The 20,638-nt window shown below is 35.6% G+C and overlaps 1 protein-coding gene across 5 annotated transcripts in view; it reads right to left on the bottom strand.

The window, feature by feature from the left end:
- palm2akap2 (PALM2 and AKAP2 fusion) overlaps positions 1-20,638 on the bottom strand; it is a 162,388-nt gene that overhangs the window by 29,250 nt on the left and 112,500 nt on the right. For 4 of the 5 annotated variants that reach the window (XM_065240587.2, XM_065240590.2, XM_065240588.2 and 1 more), the window contains one exon: positions 16,010-16,092. In XM_065240587.2, coding sequence (XP_065096659.1) covers positions 16,010-16,092 — 83 coding nt within the window. Of the gene's footprint in view, positions 1-2,479; positions 2,531-16,009; positions 16,093-20,638 lie in introns of those variants that run through there. The other variant, XM_073816074.1, reaches the window with a different exon arrangement.

Here is a 20,638-nt window from a genome sequence, read left to right as displayed (position 1 = left end):
ACTGAAGCAGATATCAGGTAAGTTAGCTCGTTACTTACTGCGTTGAAACGGAGATCATTCAGCAGCATAAAAGAATATCGCGTCACGTGCTCATTTGAGCTATAATTAACGAAAATAGCCGTGCGTCATCCCAAAAAGATATATAGTTCAGCTCCTCAAAATGCGGGTTTTAAATGCATATAAACAATCACGGTGAGAAATGTCTGGAAACTGTATCAAAGCAGAAATCAGGGAGCTTGTCAAATATCCACTCAGAAGCTGAGATCATTCACCAGCATTAGAACTGTGCGTTCACGCGCTCCTTTATAGTCTTATCATAAACAAAAATGCACGCGAGTGGTTTCTGGAGAGAGAAATAATAAATAATATGCAAACTTCAGACGCTGCGTAGAAGAAAGGGCGGGACTTTCAACAGGTCACGTGTCTTTCCGGGACCATCAGATGCGGGTAATCATGTCAGTGTGAATGAATAAAAAATCAAACGGTCCCGGAAAATTCCAGGATGCCTTACCCGTGTATTTCACGGAATGTTTGTGTGAAAAGGGCTTAAGATTCATTCAGAAAAAGAGTGGAAGCCACCGCAAAGGGAGTAACATTCCACATTCAGCACTGCAGAACTCAGCACGTCCTCCTGAAGAACTTTGATCTTAAAACCAGCTTGGCATCACAAGCAATTCCATGGATCTTTTTTGCTCATACATGTGTGCTAATGAAGCTTTTGCATAAGTGCACTTAAAGCATCACCAAAGTGTTTTTTTTTACCTTAAAATAACGTTTCCAAAAAAGTTTCAGTGGTTCATCCACTCAAAACAGGGTGAATGGCACTTTCACATTCGCTTTGCAGCCTTCTATCGGCCAAAACCGCACTAAAGAAGTTTCCAACCGTCGGGTAGTGGTCCTGTAGTTCGAGTGAAAACTACAAAAACTTGCTTTACGGCAGACCTACAATCCAATCAGAACCAGCTATGCTGCAGTATTTACGACAGTGGTAATGAACAATTACGCGTCTAACCTGTAGGGGGAGCAAAGAGCAATAAGTGTTGCTTTAATAACCAGCATAAAAAAAGGAAGTAACAGTGACAACGATTAAGTGAGTGATGTGGATGGGTGGGTTTTTGGCATATTGATTATCACAAAATAAACATGGTATTGCTACAGTCATGGTTATTGTAGTAAAACAATGTTTTTCCAGTGGTAATCAATATGCCAAAAACCCTGGTTAATTTCCATAAGGGTAAGGGATTGCTCCATAGTATGCATCATATGGACACCATTCTCTTGCATGAGAAAATAAAACAGTACAAAAATAAATAAAAACTGCAAGGAGCCAGGTGGCTTTTTTAAGTGCAACTGATGTAGACACCAAGAAATGTACACTATGTAATTAAACGGTACAGTATATAAGTTATTATTTTCTGCACTGCTGTTGGTAAACAACATATGGATCACATGGCAATACAAACAAAAAGGATGTATTAAATGCATACTATATTTAAAGCACTGAATAAAGTGTGAAGAAGTAAGCACTTCATATGTTGTAATTTGGTATATCTTTTTAATAGCTAGCTGTATATCAGAAAAGGTTAATTTAACCTCAACTATAATTTGAAGTTGAGAAGTACCCTCTTATCTGCAAAGTACCCCACATTCACACTTTGTTGTACATTTTTGTCCCAGCCTAGTGGAGCTGGAAGTTGCAAGAATTTTCTCACATTTCGAGTTGTACCTCATGTGATATAAAAACCATTTAAACTCTTGTAACAGACATCAAGCTTCTACTGGAGGAAGCTTCTGGTTTGTTTGTGCTTTCAGCACAATGTGAGAGGTCAAGCCAGACAGGAAAAACCTCAAACCATTCCAAGGACAAACTCTGAACAACCCAAACAAAAAGCGCCATATTCATCCTTTTGCATTTAAACTACAACTCCATTGGCTTAGAGTTAGCCTTGAAGTTCATGACAGCTCTTTTGCTTCTTTCATCAAAGAGGTTTGGGAGTACATTTCTGGCCAGATGTTACACAGACAGGGTTTCCCAGGTCTTTCTATTGCCAATGCTGTTGGGAGTGCACAGTGACAAATAACAATCATGTGATCTTCAAATAAATGCTTTAATAGAATGAATATAATAGAAGTTGCATTAAAAGGAATGCATAATTATGTTGTTACAGGATATTTTAAAGCATGTTTCACCCAACCTGAATCATTTTACCATTAGAACACTATTCAAAAATTACAAAGACAAACAATGTTCTTAATGACTCTGTACCAAAACCTCATCACAGGTGTGTTCCTGACACAAAGGCATGATATTTTGCCCCTTCTAGGATACTATGGCATGTATCCATTACACAGTGGGAAAACCCATAAATCCATTCAAGGTGGCAGAGGAAAGAACACAATTCTTCATTCCAAACTGACCTACAAGTATAAACTCAAATGTTTCTATACATTAGCATACAAGGTAATAAATATCACCTACCAAAAAAGCTGAAAGTATCATCCAAAATGAAACCATGACAGCAGTATTTCTTGTGGATCTGTTGATTCAAAGGAAAAACGCGCTAAGATGGACTCTTGGAGCAGTCATGACAACATGGGTCTCTTTCGCTCTCTCTTTTTTATAAACAGCTCAACAAAAGGCTCAATGCTGGGGAGACATGAAAAGAAAGGCTCTGTGTGTGAGATTTTACAGATCCAAATCAGCCCGGAATCACAATATCCGCTTATGAATATTACACACACTTCAATGCCACTTAATCATGGTAGCAATTGGAAAAACATCATAAATGCGAGCTTCTCTTTTTGAGTCCCACAGAAACAGAAGAAAAGCAACAAATCTGAAAAACATGAACTACGAGAAAATAAAGAGAGTTTTTGGTGAACTATTTACAGTATTTATGGACACAATCCAAACAGAGACACTGGGATGAACATCCAGGAGGATTATCTAGCCAATGGGGAGGATGATTTCTCAATAGTGCACATTCAGGACTTTTGGCTTTTCCAATGTAATGTGCTGCGGTCAGCATGGGATCCTCCTAGCAATACAACTCGCTTTATTTGACTAGCTTAACAACAACATTTTAACTTTTCAAACGTTGGCACTGAGAATAGACAGTGTCCTTTTGATGTGAGCTAATGAACATTTGAATTTGTTTCCCACAATGCACTGCGCCTCTTCCCTTTTACTCATTAAAAACTGCATATCTGTTGCCATGGTTTTAATCTATTCTACTTCATAACAGCTGATGGTGAGTTTCTCTTTGATCTAGATAGCAGGTGTGAATGAAAGTGTCCTCATGACAGAAACAGCCATGATTTATATCAGATCTGACATTGTGCTTTTTCACTCGTGCATATGCAATACACATGCAATCAGCATGGCATACTGGCCTGAAATAAGCTCAACACAAACCTATTTTGAGCCACCTTGCAGTCTTGTGTTTACACAGTTTGGTTCCTTTTAAGTGAAATAAAAACCTTATAAGCAAAACTCCAAATATAAAGCAAACCTGCTCTTACAGAAGAAACATATGCATTTCACATGTTCTTCCTATTTGTACCGCATGTACAGTGTCTCACATGTGCAAAAAACATGTGATCACATGTGAAACAAAGGGGTTTTTGAACATTTGAAATTTATGTTGCATTTTACAATGCATGCCACACAAATAGGATCCTCATTTAAAAGTGAATGGGTGGGAGACTGACATATAAACAATTCTATGCAAGTGTCAACCTTACATGAATTTTTTTTTCCAAATGTTTTAAACCATACTGATATCTCAGATGTCAATATTTGGTGGCTTAAATACCAAGGTGAGGTCAATAAAATACATATTATTCGTTCTTTGTAGAGACATCTCTTCTCCATTTGTTGGGTGTTATTGCTTTTGGTTTTTGCATTATAATTCACAGAGTTTCTACAAAGTACTGTGTGTTGTCTCCCCAAAACGTGTGTCCTTTAATGTCACAACCATCACCCTTGTATATTTTCGCTAAAACTTGATGTTAGTATCATAGGCGTAGCTTGACATTTGAGCTTGGGGAAGCAGACTGGTCTATCATAGAATCTATACCAGAACATGTGCTTTTACAGCAAACTAGTTAATTAAAATGAATAACATTTTTGTTGACTACATTAAAATAAAAGTCTGAATGTTAGATAAAAACTAAACATGATAATGTTTTACAAAGGTTTTTGAATGAGGACCATTTTCTTACACCCTGAAGCTATTTTGGGGATTTTCGCCAGGATTTGGCCTACCCAATTTCAAAAGCTTCCCATACCCACATGCAGAGGTTTACATACAAAAGGTTGGTATCATTTTACAGGAAACCCTTTGAAATTACATAAAACACTGTTGAAAGTGCTAATCATGGTTGTATGTGATGTCAGGCCTCTAATAAACACAATAATAAATAGGCGCTTTTTATGTTTTTTTTCTAAAGTTTTTATTTGAAAGTATATAACTCTGGTCCTGGGTATCTCAGGTCCCTGCAGACAGTTTTGTTTGATTCCAGCAATTGTCAGCTTACAGAGGAAAAAGGAATTTTTTCTCTATCATAATATATGCAAAAGTTATTTTACTCCAACTGATGGGAGGAATAATACGCTTATGGTGTACAATTTCTGCCAAAAAACATTTGAAGTGCTACCATAACCACATACAGTGGAATAAATGCAATTTCTTTATATCATTTTAAAGAAAACCCTTTGAAGTTACATAAAAAGCTGCTGTTTGTGACAAATATTGTTATTTATGTTGTTTTTCATATGATGAAACACCAAATTTGATTTTTTATGTTGTAAACACTGTCTTTGATAGTGTATAACTCTGGTTCTGGGTGCTCTAGCAGACTGCAGACAGTTCTGGTTGTTAGCAGCAGCAGACAGTAAACACCCAAAAAAATAATGAACTCTTTATCATGTCGCATTCAAAAGATATTCTTATTTTACTGAAGGGTGCGGAAATACATTTTTCATAAAAATATTAATTTTTTGTTTTGCACATATAATAAAAAGCTAGGGATTAATTATGCAAACAACCAAAGAAAATGCTGTGAATGGACTCATTGTTTAGAGTAGGACCTAAGATAAAAGATGGTGTATCATTTGTGGCTATATGTGCTATCTGAGGCAGTTCACACTCAAGTTTCACATATGTTTACAAAAGACAATTTTTTACCTTATTATTCATTCGATGATTGTTGGATATGTGTTGATATTACAACAAAAATAACGCTGCAGCCTTATTCCTGAGAGTGAGAGCTTTCATTTGATATAAGATTTGCCCATGTTTGTCATTTTTGAAAAATATGAAATATGTGAATATTATATGATATCAAAAAATATTGGATGGGTGATAGTGTAAATTTAGTGTAAATAACTTTCTTACAGTAAAAGATATGTCAAAGTGATGCATATCTGCAGAAAGTAGAGACTCTAAGCTTTCAAACAGTATCTCATATGTGTTACTGGGGTCCATGACGGAGCATTAAAGATTAAAAGAATCTTTTATATTAAGTCAAAATACGAAATTTTGGACCCGGGACAGGGTCCTCAGGGTTGAAGAGGTTAATAATATTAATACTAGAGAAATTACTCCCACTGAATCCATTTTTATTATAAACAGTGATCAAATTTTGAAGACACCAACGATTTACAGTTGGACAGTAAATATAAACAACAATTATTTTAAAGTTAAGAGGCCCTACACTGCAAGAAAACAAGCCCAGGGTTAGTTCATTTTCTCTTTGCTTCTAAAACACATCCCAATTCAAAATACAATATACTGCTTTTCTTTGTTTGTTCTAAAATATATTTTCTAAAAATATTTTTTACTACTTAGTTTGCATGTTTAACTTTAGGCTGGCAGAGTCATAACCTGCAGCCACAGTTATTTACAGAACACCCGGCCCGTTACCGACATCAGCATAATTTAATTCCAGTCCCAGGCCGATTGACATAAAGAAAGCCCGGCTGAACCGCAAATTGATTCCTTATTGATGCCTATTGATTCCCGATTTGCAAATGACAGGTTAATATTATTCAACCCGCCTGCGAGCCCTGCTGTTCCATCTATAAACAGATGAAACACAGTCTCTCCATCTGCCTCAAGTTCAATATTACTTCTTTCTCTTCCTTTAGGAATAATGTAGATTTTACTCCCAAACAGATTAATAGCCTACTATTAATGTCTGGCAGTCCTGTGTAAGTAGTATTCAGTATTTATCCTACCTTTTGGTTTTAGACAGTTATCTTAATTTAATGTGAAACTTTTTGAGTGGGGATCTGAGGTGCAGCAGTGCGCTGTGCTTGTTTAACCCTTATATTATGTTCCGGGTCAATTTGACCCGTTTTGATTTTTCAGCTGTCGGATAAACCAGTTAACCTGTGATTTTATTTTTGAAATTTTCTGACTTTTTCTCATTTATGGCCATGAACATGCATGCAAAGTTTAGACATGCTGATATTTTTTGAAGTGTACCAAAATAATTTTGTAACGATTTTGAGGTTCGCGGGTCAATTTGACCCGCATTTTGTTTTGCTCCAAAGCAACTGCATAGACCTAAATTAAATATATATTTTTAGTGTTTGTTGTTATATTGGTGTTTTACTATCCTGAAATGGGGGTAAAAATGCTTCTCCTCACTATTTTGAGTACTGAAAAAGACTTTTACAGACACAGATGGTAAAAGTGAGCTATAATTTCTATTTACAATGTATATGAAATACTACTTAAGTTTCAGTTTTCTTCCAGAAGTTGTATCACTTTTTCTCATTTAGGGCCATGAACATGCATGCAAAGTTAGGATACACTGATGTGTTTTGAAGTGGGTTTTTTTAGCACAAAAAATGATTTTTGGTACGATTTTGATGTTCGCGGGTCAATTTGACCCATATTTGTTTGTTCCAAGGCAACTGTATAAACACAAATTAAATACATTTATTGCGTATATTTTGGTGTTTTACTACCTTGGAAAGGGAAAAGTTAGCTTTTCCTCACTATTTTCAGTACTGATAAAGACTTCCTCAGACACAGAAAAGTAAATGTGAACTATCATTTCTATTTTCAATGTATATGAAATACTATGTAAAGCAGATGAATTCAGACCCACAGTAAATCCAGATGTGAATACAGGTGATGCCAGCTGTGCCCCACAAAACATGACACCAAAATAAGCATCATTTGTGTAAAATGCAAGAGGTCAGAAAGCACATGCTTGATGTGTGCACATCATGTAAACAGTGATTTCTTGAATTTGTACTATGAGCCTCAAGAACAAAAGATTAACCTTTTTAGAAAAAGAAAAGCTTCATTTCATTTCACAGCAACTTTAAATTGTTCATTTAGGATGTCTTAAACACAGGTATGTTAAAAAAAACATGTTGAATTAAAATTTAAAATGTTAAATGTTGCAACAGTTTTTGTGCAACATTTGTTAAAACAAACATGTTAAAAATTGTGGTTAAATGCATTTTTTTAAATCTTACTTTTTAATTTAAAGTGTTTATAATGTGTGACAAAGACTGATACTAAAATGGTTCTGTTCATACCTAATCCCTTCTTGTTTTTCATAACGTGATATTTACGGAATTGCATTGAATCCAATGCGGGTCAATTTGACCCGCTCCATCAAAATCGTCACAAAAATCGAACACAATACAAGGGTTAACTAATGGCCTGATAACTTGATGATATGAGTGCAGCTCAAGAAATATGTTAAATAAAAAGTGTAATGTTAAACAAAAGATTAATGTTTTTTCTTGCCGCCCTGCGCTGCGCCCTTGTATAAACGCCGGTGAACATACGATGATGAGCTTGCACCTTAAATTGTGGTCATACAGATAAAGGTAAAACAAAATTCGAAACTCTAAATGGTACTTTTATTTGTGTACACTCACAATAAGAAGAAAAGATTGTGCTTCTTTTAAATCATAAAAAAACATGGTGTACTTTCTGCTGCGTCGGTTTTGGAGCGCGTATAGGTCAGATAGGTTAATCAGATAGGTTAGGCTACGTTTTAATTTGTTTTGTTAATCTGATAATTATTCAAGTGAAACATATTTCGAGTAGGCTTATTTTTGTCCAAACAGAGACATAATCATCATGTTCTGTTGATTTAATGCTATTTGCACATGTAACTTAACCCCTGGGGAAAATTTTGATATTTTATTTATTTAAAAATGAGTGAACAATGCGAATCATGGAAGGACTTTATTTGTCTATTTAAGATAGCCAGTCTTGCAGGGCGGATATTAGGTAGCCTAATTTTATCAGCTGCAGCTTTTGTCTAGAAGGGATATAGCAAATGGCAAAAATGTTATGATTAAATTTGGAGGTAGTATTAGGATGAAAAAAGCATGACATTTGTTTGCTGTATCCCTTTAAGCCATAAACACAGGCGTAGCGGGCAGAATGCATATACCGGAAAACCCTGAGGTGACATTACTGAGCACCCCCTTTTCATAAATACACATATTATTTACAGATTAACAATTGTTTTACAAATTATCTTGCAAAGTAACGTTTTAAAATGTATGAAAACCTAAATTAATATTAATATTAATAATATTAATAAACTTTTTTTATAAAAATCCTTTTAGCCACTGGCAAGCTCTGCCTATGGTTATTATATTTCTAATCTAACAGTACCAACTCTGGTAAGCATAAAAGTAAACAGCACACGAATATTGTAAAAACATTTAATATTTTACTAAAAAAAAGTACTATACAGTGTCCAAATCATGAGATGTAATGATGGTTGGTATATATTGGCTGATATATATCTGAAAGCTTAAGCAGATGAATTGTTGCCTTGCTGCCTCATGAGGCAATGACCTTGAAGGCAGTGTTTGAGCATGAAGGCAGCTCTGGGAAACACATTCAGAAAACTTTATTTAGACAAAAACATTGCTCCATTCCCCACGCATAGAATATGTTTATCGAAAGCACCTTACAGTGCATTACAAGATATAATTGCTTTCATCAGGATGTGTGTTCCCTCGGTTTGAACACAATGCTTTACAACTAAGCTAAACACAAAATCATTCAGCTCTGGCTTCTGTTTCACAGAAATATAAAGAGGAGGGGAAACAAAGCCTAAATTCCCTTAATCATCACTCACAATGAGAAAAACCAAAGAATATATTTCTGATGTGCAGCAAAAGATAATTGAGCTACACAAATTGGTAAAATGGCTTTAAGAAAAGAGCTAGAGCAGTGAAAATGACCATTTCCATCATCAGGGCAATAATTAAGAATTTCCAACCATAAGAAAATGTTACAAAACTGCCTGGAAGAGGACGTGTGCCTATATCGTCCTAATGAGTTTGAGTAGCTAAAGACTCTCCTAGGGTCACAGCTGGAGAATTGCAGAAAATTGTTGAGTCTCTGGTTCAGAAAACCTTTAAAAAAATTGTCAGACAGAACCTACATCAACACATGTTGTTTGGGAGGGTTACAAGAAAAATTCTCTGAGCTCATTCAAAAGCAAACTAAAGCATATTCGGTTATCAGCCATGACTGGAACTTTAAATGGCAATGGCTTCTATGGTCAGATGAAACTAAAAAATGAGCTTTTTAGCAGCAAACACTCAAGATGGGTTTGGTAAACACAGAGAAAAAAAGTACCCCATGTGTACAATGAAATATACTGCTGTGTTTTTTATGTTGTGGGCCTATATTTCTGCTGGAGGTTCTGGACATCTTGTTAAAATACATGGCATCGTGGATTCTATCAAATACCAACAGATAAAAAATCAGTAGGTGACTGACTCTGTTATAGAATTCTTATAATGATCCTCTAACTGTAAAATAACCAAAACACAAACCTCAAAAACAACACAAAAATGGGTCACTGAGCCCAAAACCAAGCTTCTGCCAAAGCCATTCCACTCTTCTGACCTGAACCCCACAGAAAATGAGATGAGTGAACTGAAGATGAGAAGCACCAACATGGAGCTGGGAATCTAAAAGGTCTGAAGTGATTCTGGATGAAGGAATGGTCTCTGATCTCTTGTCATGTGTTTTCTTACCTCACCAGGCATTATAGGAGAAAATTTAGACCTGTTAAACTGGCAAATGGAGGTTTTAAATAGTATTGAATAAAAGGGTGCCAATAATTGTGGACAATGTGTATTAGAGAAAAACATTTATTTCATAATCATATTTCCTCCCACTTTAAATTCTTATTATCCAATAAAAGAATAAATTTTTTGAATTTTGTTAATAAAAAATCAAAAGGATTAACAATGCAGATGAATTTTCACAGCCTTATTTGATCATATTTACCAAGGGTGCTAATATTTTTGGCCACAACTGTACACAACTACACATTAGATGCATGTTTAAAAGTGACTTTTAAAATGCAGCAGTAAAATGTATTTATCGTTGGACTTTAATCAAAGGTGCAGATGAATTCATTTGCATCTATAGATTTCTTTCTGCTAAGCCTTATAACTGAAGGAGGTTAAAGCTGTCATTATATAACCAGGTTGCTTTAACTGGTGCATAATCCTACTAAACATTATTATGAGGACAATTGACAATAAACTCAAAATAAGGCACAACATATTTTTTTAGGATTAGATAAGTTATTGTTAATACATTTACAAGATTCATATATTGAATTACTAAATACAGGAACATACTGTACATAAACAGGTCTTTTTATAATTGATTAAACACAGTAAATAAGCATAGATTATTACAGCATATACTGCATACACTTAAGTTACACCTATAATATACTTTTTAAATGTGAACAAAGTAATCCAAATACATTTTAGTGCAACTGTATTCTCATAAAAGAGCTATGTCCATAAATCATACAGGTAATCTTTAATTCATAATAAATATTGCTTCAGCAGAAACACCATAAAGCCAAAATCAAATAATTTATTTAAACATACAGTATCTACAGCTTTAATCATGACCCTTACAGTACCTGGAATGCCATTTAATTTCCCATGAGGTGGCCTTAAACGTGACCTGGTTAAAACAGTTGCACATATGGATTAATCCTGTTTGCATGACCGGCACCATGGCCTATCGACTTCTAAATGCAGATTCTGACTGCAATCCTGCTTTCATCAGCTTCAACGCTCAGTGACCACATCACAAACTCAATTAGCTGCTGTTTGTCCTGAGGGCTGCCTTCAAAACCATATTAAACATAATTCTTTCATCTAGATCTGTACATCCAGTATAGAAAAACACAGCATCACTTGTTCTTGTGAGGCAAGCTGAGTGTAACGTGTTACAGACAGATAATCACTGTATCTCACAATCCTATTTCCGTCCCTGATTACCTGGTCTATTTAGAGAGTGTAAATAAGCCCAGGCCTGCACCTTCATTATCTCCAGTGCCACTCAATGCCCCTCTGGTGTCAATATAAAACATAAACAAACTGTAGGATTATAGTTGGACTGATATATTCATAGCAAGCATGTATCATAATATATGGTCACAAAGTGAATGCTAATCTAGTACAGTATATGCATGGATTCCAAATTACAAAAAAGCCAGATCCCAGGATCCTGGTCATTTCTGAATGGAAAGATGACTAAAACAGATCTCTTCAACCTTTATTAGGCCAAAGAAGCCTTAATGGATAAAGAGTTGCAGGGACCCCCCACTACATGTATTAAATTAAGACTGGATTGACATAATTTTAATATGATGCTTATTGATAACTTTACAAAGATATTAAAATAATCGTTTTGGTTTTAACATTTATTATTAGAATATTAATGCATGCTTGTTTAAAATGCCTGCTTTCAATACTGTATATGTATATACTTATTCAACTCAGACAATATTTGAAGGACCCCGGTAATACCACCATGGACCGCCTTTTGAAGTGCCAACTGCACCATTTTAAGAGAATCTGTCATTTAATCCTAAGACTTGTTCCTACTTTGATGCTTTATGCATCAAGGACAATGTGTCAAGCTAAGATGGGATATGGTTTTCTGACATCATAAAGTTACAAGCTGTTGTCAAATTTTAGCAATTTGGGGTGAGCAGCTAATAGTAATAACTCTAAGCAAATAGTTCCAGTCGATGGCATCTGATGCCTAATTTAGATGCCCCTAACCATGGCTATGGCAGAGTTTAATACACAGTGTTAGACAGTGTTAAATTCATGGTTAATACATCAATATGGGTTCAAAGCCAATTGAATTCTAATAATAGCATGAACATGTTTTATTAATAAAATAATTGTGATGAGTTTTCAGCTGCTTGTAATAGAAGCTACCAAGCTGGATTTGTATTGAACAACACAGTCCCAGCTTAGTGTCATACTGTATGTTACCCCAAAAAATAATAAAGATGAAATATTTTCCACTACGTCTGTATGCTGTACTATACTTTAGTTGGCTAAATTGAACCAAATATTGCCAAGGACTCAAAGCACCATACATTGGATTTTTTTGATACATGAATCTAATGTGATTGCTCTGGAGTGACTGAATGGTTGACTATTAATTTGTGATTGTCACTAAAATGAGATTAGAGTTCTTATCATTAAGTATGTTTTTCCTCTAGATAATAATAGGGTGGGTGCTTTTCTAGGACAGATATTGTGTTGCTTCGCTGCCAAAGACAATGATCAGCGACAGGAACAGCACCAGAAGCACCCCACAGAGCTGATACACAGTGTTGCGAAATACTTTTCCTGGAAATAGAGTCGCAGGTGATAGAGAAATAAAACAGCCACCACAGCTGACCATCCATGCTGTGTAAAAGCTACAGACTAGTGATAGAATAGTGATAAAGTTCCACAGACTTCAGTGGACAACAAAGTGGAATATACCCCACGGGTTTAACTGTCCTGGTTTCTAACCGCAGAGTAAATGATACCCCTGAGCTCAAATCTATACGACAATCCTTCCATTTACACAGCAGAGAAATCGCCCAGCTGCTAACATCCTTTCTACTTCCCATTAAGATATAATGTCAGAACACAAAACCACGGTTTTCTTGTATTTTCTTGTAGTGAAGGGTGAATGGTAGAACAAATCGTGATGGACATTTTCTACTGTCTTGGCAATTACCTATTCTTGTAATATTTTGGAAAAATCAGCTTAGTCTCGGACAGTTGACAGCCAAACATAAAATTCTTGCATATGTTTCACAAAAGCACTATTTCCTGGAATCACATTAGGGCAGTTATTGTAACCAGTATTTCACAATTCCAAAAAAAAAAAAAATGTTTTGGATTATTGGCTTTTTTTGGATCTTTTATTTATACACAAACTTTCACTTTTACGGTTAATGAAATTTTGCCAACATTGGCCTTGTGTAACAGCATTCCTTTTATTATTATGACAATTCAAATCTATGCTTTAGAATATGGGCTTCCAGAAGTCATATCTGTCTAACCTACCTTCCCATTCAGTAATTAAGAAGTAAGTTGACCTGGTGTGATTACCGAAAGTGAAGGTCACTTTCAATAGCTACGTCTACACTTTAAAAGGCAATTAACTATCAGTAGTGTCAACTTGCTGTTCTTCAGCAATTGTGTCTCTAGTTGTAGCATATGATAATGTAAGTTATGTGGTGGGACCATTTACAGAATGTATGATGCATAAACAGCTCACAAATACTGTAAGACTTATATCTGTAAAAACTAAAATTACTGTTCTGGAATGACTGGATAACTGTTAAGAAATGTGTAGATGCGTACAGGCTTTTAGGGGAAGCAATAGTCACTGTTTTGTGCCGAATAAAATCTTTCGAAGTTATTCAAGAGTTTGTTTGATGCAGTAAGCTTGTCTTGCACATTAAAAACCCAAGATTATATTCAGCATATTTATTTGAATAGAAAAAGATTTGACCAAAATAATAGACCAGCATAACAATAATGACTGGAAGTCTCCATGGTTATACAAGAAAATACAACTTCAAACAATGTGCACATGTGGGCAGGTGCACAATCAACCAAAAACACTTTACTGATAAGAAACAAAAATGGGGACAATGCCAATGATGCTCCAAAATTTATTAAAACACACAGGTTTTGAAGATATTTAAACAAAGGAATAAACTATGACTGGACAATGTTTTACAAAACTTAGATGCTCTCATCCTGTGTAAATGGGTGGATCTTTACCAGAAAAGCTGTAACTTGAAACAAACTCTATACCTCAACTGTCAAGTCTTGGTATATGAGATATAGTTATGCCTTCAGCTTCTGTTGTATCATCGCTTGTGTATCCTCAGTAATTATTTGTTTGTTTAACAGTAGAAATTAGAATTTGCACTTTTCCTGGTTCATCTTATGTAGGCCTATTCAGTTTACAAAGTAGCTTTATTAAATCATATCCACATGGGCCCTTTCAAAAAGGTATTATGAAATAATAAACAACTCTTTAGAAACCAAAATTCTTGAATACACTCCTATCAGTGCATGTCAGACCTAAGGACACACTGCATGACAGACTACAACAATAACTAGCATAGCTACTACATAAGTAAAGCAGTTAAAATCAATAAAATTGCAAGATAAATAGCAACAGGCACACTTTAAAGTGAAATCTATTTTTTGCATTAAAAAAAGTGTAACTTTAACTGCACAAATGCAAATAAAGAAAAAGCAAAAGTCACTTGCACACACACACACGCAGTGAAATTTTGCAAGACATCTGACCACTTGCAGCGTCTTATTTTACTTCTCAATGCACTATATTATAGGCTATTAGAGGAAATAGTCTACACATTCTAAACCATCGCGTTTGCAACATTTATGATCAGCTAAACGTCAATTCCGCACACAGTCCATATACCTGCATCACGCAAATATTAGTTAATAATGTAAAAAGAAAGGTTACCTCTGACCACCCAGCAGCTTCGACTGTCTTATCGACTCCGCAACCGTAGATTGAAGAAATAAAACGCTTCTGAGACTATGTGAGTCTGTACTTAAGTCTTCGCGATGTAAATGCGTCAGTGTAGCACGCACGGTGGCACGCGCTGCTGCAGCGACTTTGACATTGAGCGCTTTTAGGCACCGGCGACCAGCGCGCGTCTCCGTCTCCCGATCAGCACGCGCCCGCTGAATAATGAATGACTAGAGCAGCACTGGAGCCGCGCGGACGTTTCTCTCACATTCTAGCGCAACGAGGAGCTGATCACAATGAGCTCGGATTACAGCTCTCCCATTCAATCTGGCCCCCATCCTGCCTTTGTTTCCACTCCAGCGAACGCAGACGCAGGGGGGTCAGCGGTGAAATGTTGAAAGCCAGGCCTTTTTCATGCATCGCACATTCTCTAGAACAATTACGCTTTGCAACAATGTCCCACCGTGGACAGAGGAAAAGTTAAAAGACTTAAAGGCATGCATGGAATGTCTGTATGCATGTCTGGATAATCAAAAGTACCATATATCATATCAGCAGTATAATATAATAGTTTTTTTCCTGAAGCCCTTATCTGTAATATTTATTTTAATTAATTATTAACAGAACTGTATTAAACATATCTAGGTTAAGTTGTCTTAATAGCAGGTACAAAGATAACTTCCCATTAACCATCTTAACAATGCAGTGAAGTTCTTATTATGGCAGATTTAATAAGAGAGGAAACAGGCGTCAAGTACATTGTCCAGATGCAAACAAAGCCATCTGTACCAAACTGTCACTTCCAATGCATTTGAAAGATGTTGCATGGAGAACATCCGGAGGGGCATACAAATGCTCCTCATAGACTGGTGACTGAGGCTTGTGTTCACATTATAAGCACATACATACATAAGGTGCATTTATTTTTGTCAATAATCACTACGGGGTTCACATTAAGCATTAATGGGTATTGATTTCTGTGAACACTGATTTGCCAGTCTAGACATTTAACTGAATGCGATTCAATTAATGTACCATCTTAGATGTAGGTTAAAGTATTAGGTATTAGAGCATAAGCAAAGACTATAAAGAGGTTGAAAGTCAAGACTGAAAGTTTTAACAGATGGCACTGTGACTATGGTCACCTGGGGACCTACCAGAACATCTTTAAATCGTGAAGTTGTTGTCGGATACAGTCCATTCTCTGCAGTCAGCAGTACTGAACGAGCCTTCTCACTACCTGTAACAAAACATCACCCAATAATTTATTTAAGCAAACTGCCATAATAGAAAAATAGCATGTTCATGTAGGCCTACTAGATGGAAACATGTCAGCATAACAGAGTACTGATCATTTTCTTCAAATGTCCTTGCACCTGTAGTATCCCAGCGAGTATTGCTTAGACCCAGTAATGTCTTGTTGTCATGATTATGTGTCATATCATTGCCGGGATTACATATTGTAGTTTATATTCTTATACAGTAGCTAATAGCCAAACATCCACATTGGGAATAATCAATATTACTTACATTAGTTGCAAGGGCAATTTCCCCTTTAATTAATCACAGGGTTTCCAATGAAGAAGAGTGTCATGCAAAAAGGTGTATAGGTGTCATTTACACTGGGGACGCTGGGGACATGTCCCCACCACTTTTTGAAATGGCTGATTTTGTCCCCACCACTTTTTGGAAGCATTTGGTTAAAATGTTCTGAAAAAATCAAACAATACCTGTGCGACTTCTACTGCAAAAATGACCTTCTTACTTAGTATTTTTGTCTTGTTTTCAGTAGAAATATCTAAAATTCTTAATAAATATAAACAATTTAAACTTATTTTCTTAGGTCATTTTGCTCATCAGGAAAATACATCTTGATTTAAGAATTTTTAGATATTTCTACTGAAAACAAGACAAAAATACTAGGTAAGAAAGTCAGTTTTTCAAGAAAAAAATCTTAGTATTTTTTTTGTTTGTTTTCAGTAAAAATATCTAAAAATTCTTAAATTTAGATGCTTTTTCTTGATGAGCAAAAATCTAATTTAGTAGTAAGTGATTTTGTGCATAAAACGAGCAAAACAATCAGAATTTTTCTTGAATTTAGAAAATGTTCAAGATTTTTTTGCTTACCCAATTTGCAATTTTTTTTGCTTGTTTTATGCACAAAATCACTTACATTTGTATTTTTGGTCTAAAAACTAGACTTATTTTCTTAGGTTATTTTGCGCATCAAGAAAAAGCATCTTAATTTAAGAATTTTTAGATATTTTACTGAAAACAAGACAAACATTCAAAGAACATTTTTTCTTGAAAATAATTTTTTGCAGTGTACGACTGGTTTTGTGGTTCAGGGTCACATATGTTGAAATTATGATTTTTACAGTATGGTGCTTTGGCACTGTTCGGTTGAGCTGGTGTTGTAGGGAGTGTTACATGTGTAGTCAACATTGTTGAGGGTTTTATGCTGAGTATTTTTGTGTTGTTGAAAGGCCTACACTATGCCCATTTTTGATGCGCCGTTATTCAATATTTTTCCCGTCCTGCTGTAATGTTTTTTCATCTGATCTTTTGTCCCCACCACTTTTCAACACAAACTGGCGTCCCTAACATGTTCACCTTGAAGTATATTGATACTGTATTAACCTATTTATTTGTTTCCATTGCAACAAATAAAAAATAATAAAGGTTGGTCAGGTTTTTTATTGTATTTGGGTAATCCTATACTATAATAACTATAATAAATGATCTTCAATTTGATCTGCAAGTCAAATAATAAATATATTAATTTAAAATATCTCTGTCGGTGCATACATGCTAAAACATGCTGGATTATTTTAAACCCCAAAAAGGACAAACACAAACCCACTGGGTTGTAATTTAACCTATGCTGAGTTGGTTGTAATTTAACATATGCTGGGTTGTTTTAACCTATTGGGTCAAATATAAAAAATTTGGGTGTATTTAAAGCTGTTCCATAACCCACCATTTTAGAGTGTATTATTGCGGCAAAAGCTGTTCACAGATTGTCAGCTATGACTGTAAACCTGTCACATAATTATTTGAAATGTTTCATTCTCCTGTGTCTCTCAGGTTGTTCATGACAAATGAGCTGGTATGATAATATGTGCGTAACAGAATTAAATAAAGTAGGATGTACCGGGGTCAGCTGTGCATGTTTATACGAGCAGCCCACACACAGGCCAAATGTTAAAGGTGAAGAATCTGAGGTGGGTATAAAATGCGAATTACTGTAGGTTTACTCACTATGCTAGCTTTCTCTCTGTCTCACTCTTTTACACATACTGTAAACATACAGGCTTGTTTCCCTAAACCTAACCCTTGCAAAAGCTTGCCGATATTTGCCTCATTAAAGCATATGATTCTGCTTAATTGTGAGCCTTTTGTTCTAGAAATTTGTTTCATCATTTCATCATGTTTTTATGTAATATTTTAAAATCTACACATATATACATACATACATAAATACATACACTTACCATATTTATTGTTTTCAAATTTTAGTAAAAATGTTACAGTGAATATATGTTTTTGAGAATCAGTTTAAAGTATTATATGTCTCTGTTAATGGAGCAGCGGTGATAAACATTAGTGAATTAGGTTAGACAGATTTAGTCAGCATGTCCTCTGTCTGTTTGCACTTCTGTCTGCCAGAACCGTCTCTCATTGCATGTTTGTATTAGACTCATTGAGTGGTCAGTGAACATGAAACAGATTTGTCAATAACAACCCAGATGTTTTTATTTTCTACAAATACTAGCACTATTTTCTAACTCACATGTGTTTCTAAAAGTCTTCTGTTGTGGATATTTTAATTAGTAAATGTTCTCATAATTAAAGCAGATAATTGTTTGTAGTTTTTCTATGTCATATACAGAGTTTTGAATAACACACGTGGCTGCTTCTAAAAAAAAAAAAACGTACTGTTTTTCTTTAATAAATATTCCTTAAACTGATCTGTGACTTATGTAAATTGTGCATTAAACTTAAATTTTGCCATGACAGCATCTTCCCAGATTTAGCTGATTAAAGTGTCTTACAGATTTTACAGGGACAGTTTACGAGAGATAACCTTATGTTAAAGGTATAGCTGAAGATTTTCTTTTTCCAGCTGGATCATCAAAACTATTGGTCATCCCAGTTGTTAATCATTCTGGTGATATGTTTACGTAAGGCCGTCGTACGTGCTCGTCCCTAGGTTTGCTTTCTGCACATGTGCACTTCCAGGTGTATATGTGTGGTTTCAGCCATTCATTGAAGGTCACGTTCTTACCGTGTTTATTCAAAATGTCTGAGGGTCACAAGAGAAAAAGTGTCCACGAATTGTATGACAAGAAGAGAAAGGGCTCTAAAGAAAAAACAAGACCAGAGTGTTTTTGGGGGGAATATTTCACTACTGGCGTGCGCTAAAAGCACAGGCTGGGATTCCCACTGATGCTTCAGTTGCGAAGTTTCTACTCGACAGGTAAAGTTTGGCATGCTATTTGAAGAAATCCATTTAAAATCACTGCTAGTAAAAGTTGATGTAAGCTTTGATTAGCGATGCTAGCCCTGACACAAGTCACGAACCGCGCAGACACGGGAAACATCTCAATGTATGAGCCATGCCAAGCCGACAGCAACTTGTAAACAGAGCGAAGAGAAGAACTAGGCTCGTGCATGCTCTCTCGTGCACATGTTTAATAGGCATTCCCTCTCGGGAGCAGGTAGAGTGTTGCTGGTGTAGCAAGCTGGTTTAGCTGTAATTTGGTCACTTTTTAAGCTGGTCAAGCTGTGTTTTGGTCACATTTTAAGCTAGTCAAGCTGTGTTTTGGTCAATTTTTAAGCTGGTCTAGCTGGAATTAGCTGGTCAGGCTGGAAAGCCAGCTGTCCCACCAGCTTTGCCAGGCTGGGAGGACCAGCTTAGACCAGCTACTGCCACCTAAACCAGCTAAAACCAGCTTTCAGTTTATGGTGGTCTTTGCTGGATTTTTCAGTATGGATACTAAATTATTTATAGGTTGTGTGCTTGAGTGGCAGTTTACAAAGTTGCTGCTTTTGTAAAGTAAGAGAAAGATTTTTTACAGCAAGTTCTCTGACTGGTCAAGTTTACTTAAGGATTATGGGTACACTCTTAAAAATAAAGGTGCTTTAAAGTTTTTTATTACAGCGATGCCATAGAATATCCATTTGTGAAACTTCAGATGTTGAAGGTTCTTTATGGAACCATTCAGCCAAAACATTTTTATCTATGGCATCATGAAGCAACTTTATTTTTAAAAGTGTAGTGTAGTACTTTATCTGGATTTAAGTAATTCAACCTATTACTATTCCTAAAATCTATATATAAAGAAAATAAACAGGATTATTAGCTACTTATACTTATTGTTGCTCTTTATTTAATGACATTAATGTAGATAGGAAACCTGTAGTAAATTCATAAGTGTCAGCTTTTAGTCGTGAGCCAGAAAAAAATGATTTGGTGAGGTTTAAACTCGATGTTCATGCAGTGTGATACAGGCCGAACAGACTGTTCTGAAGTTAGTGATTTCCAGAAATGTGTGAGGGATAACAGTATGGATAAGGAAAGTGGTAGTAGAAATGACCTGATGGATTAGTTAGAGAAAGAACCACAGCATAGACACAGGAAAGTAGATTTGTTGAAAAAATGCTGTTTATTGGACTAATTACAACATACAATGAAAAAATAAATTAAGTAAAGCCAATGTTACAGCATCACTGCTGGCAGTCCATACAGGAGAGAGAAGTGTGTGAGAAAGAAGATGATACAC

This window comes from Paramisgurnus dabryanus, chromosome 10, assembly GCF_030506205.2.
Source record: "Paramisgurnus dabryanus chromosome 10, PD_genome_1.1, whole genome shotgun sequence".
In the NCBI taxonomy this organism is placed as follows: domain Eukaryota; kingdom Metazoa; phylum Chordata; class Actinopteri; order Cypriniformes; family Cobitidae; genus Paramisgurnus; species Paramisgurnus dabryanus.
This window is presented reverse-complemented; position numbering and strand designations above follow the sequence as displayed.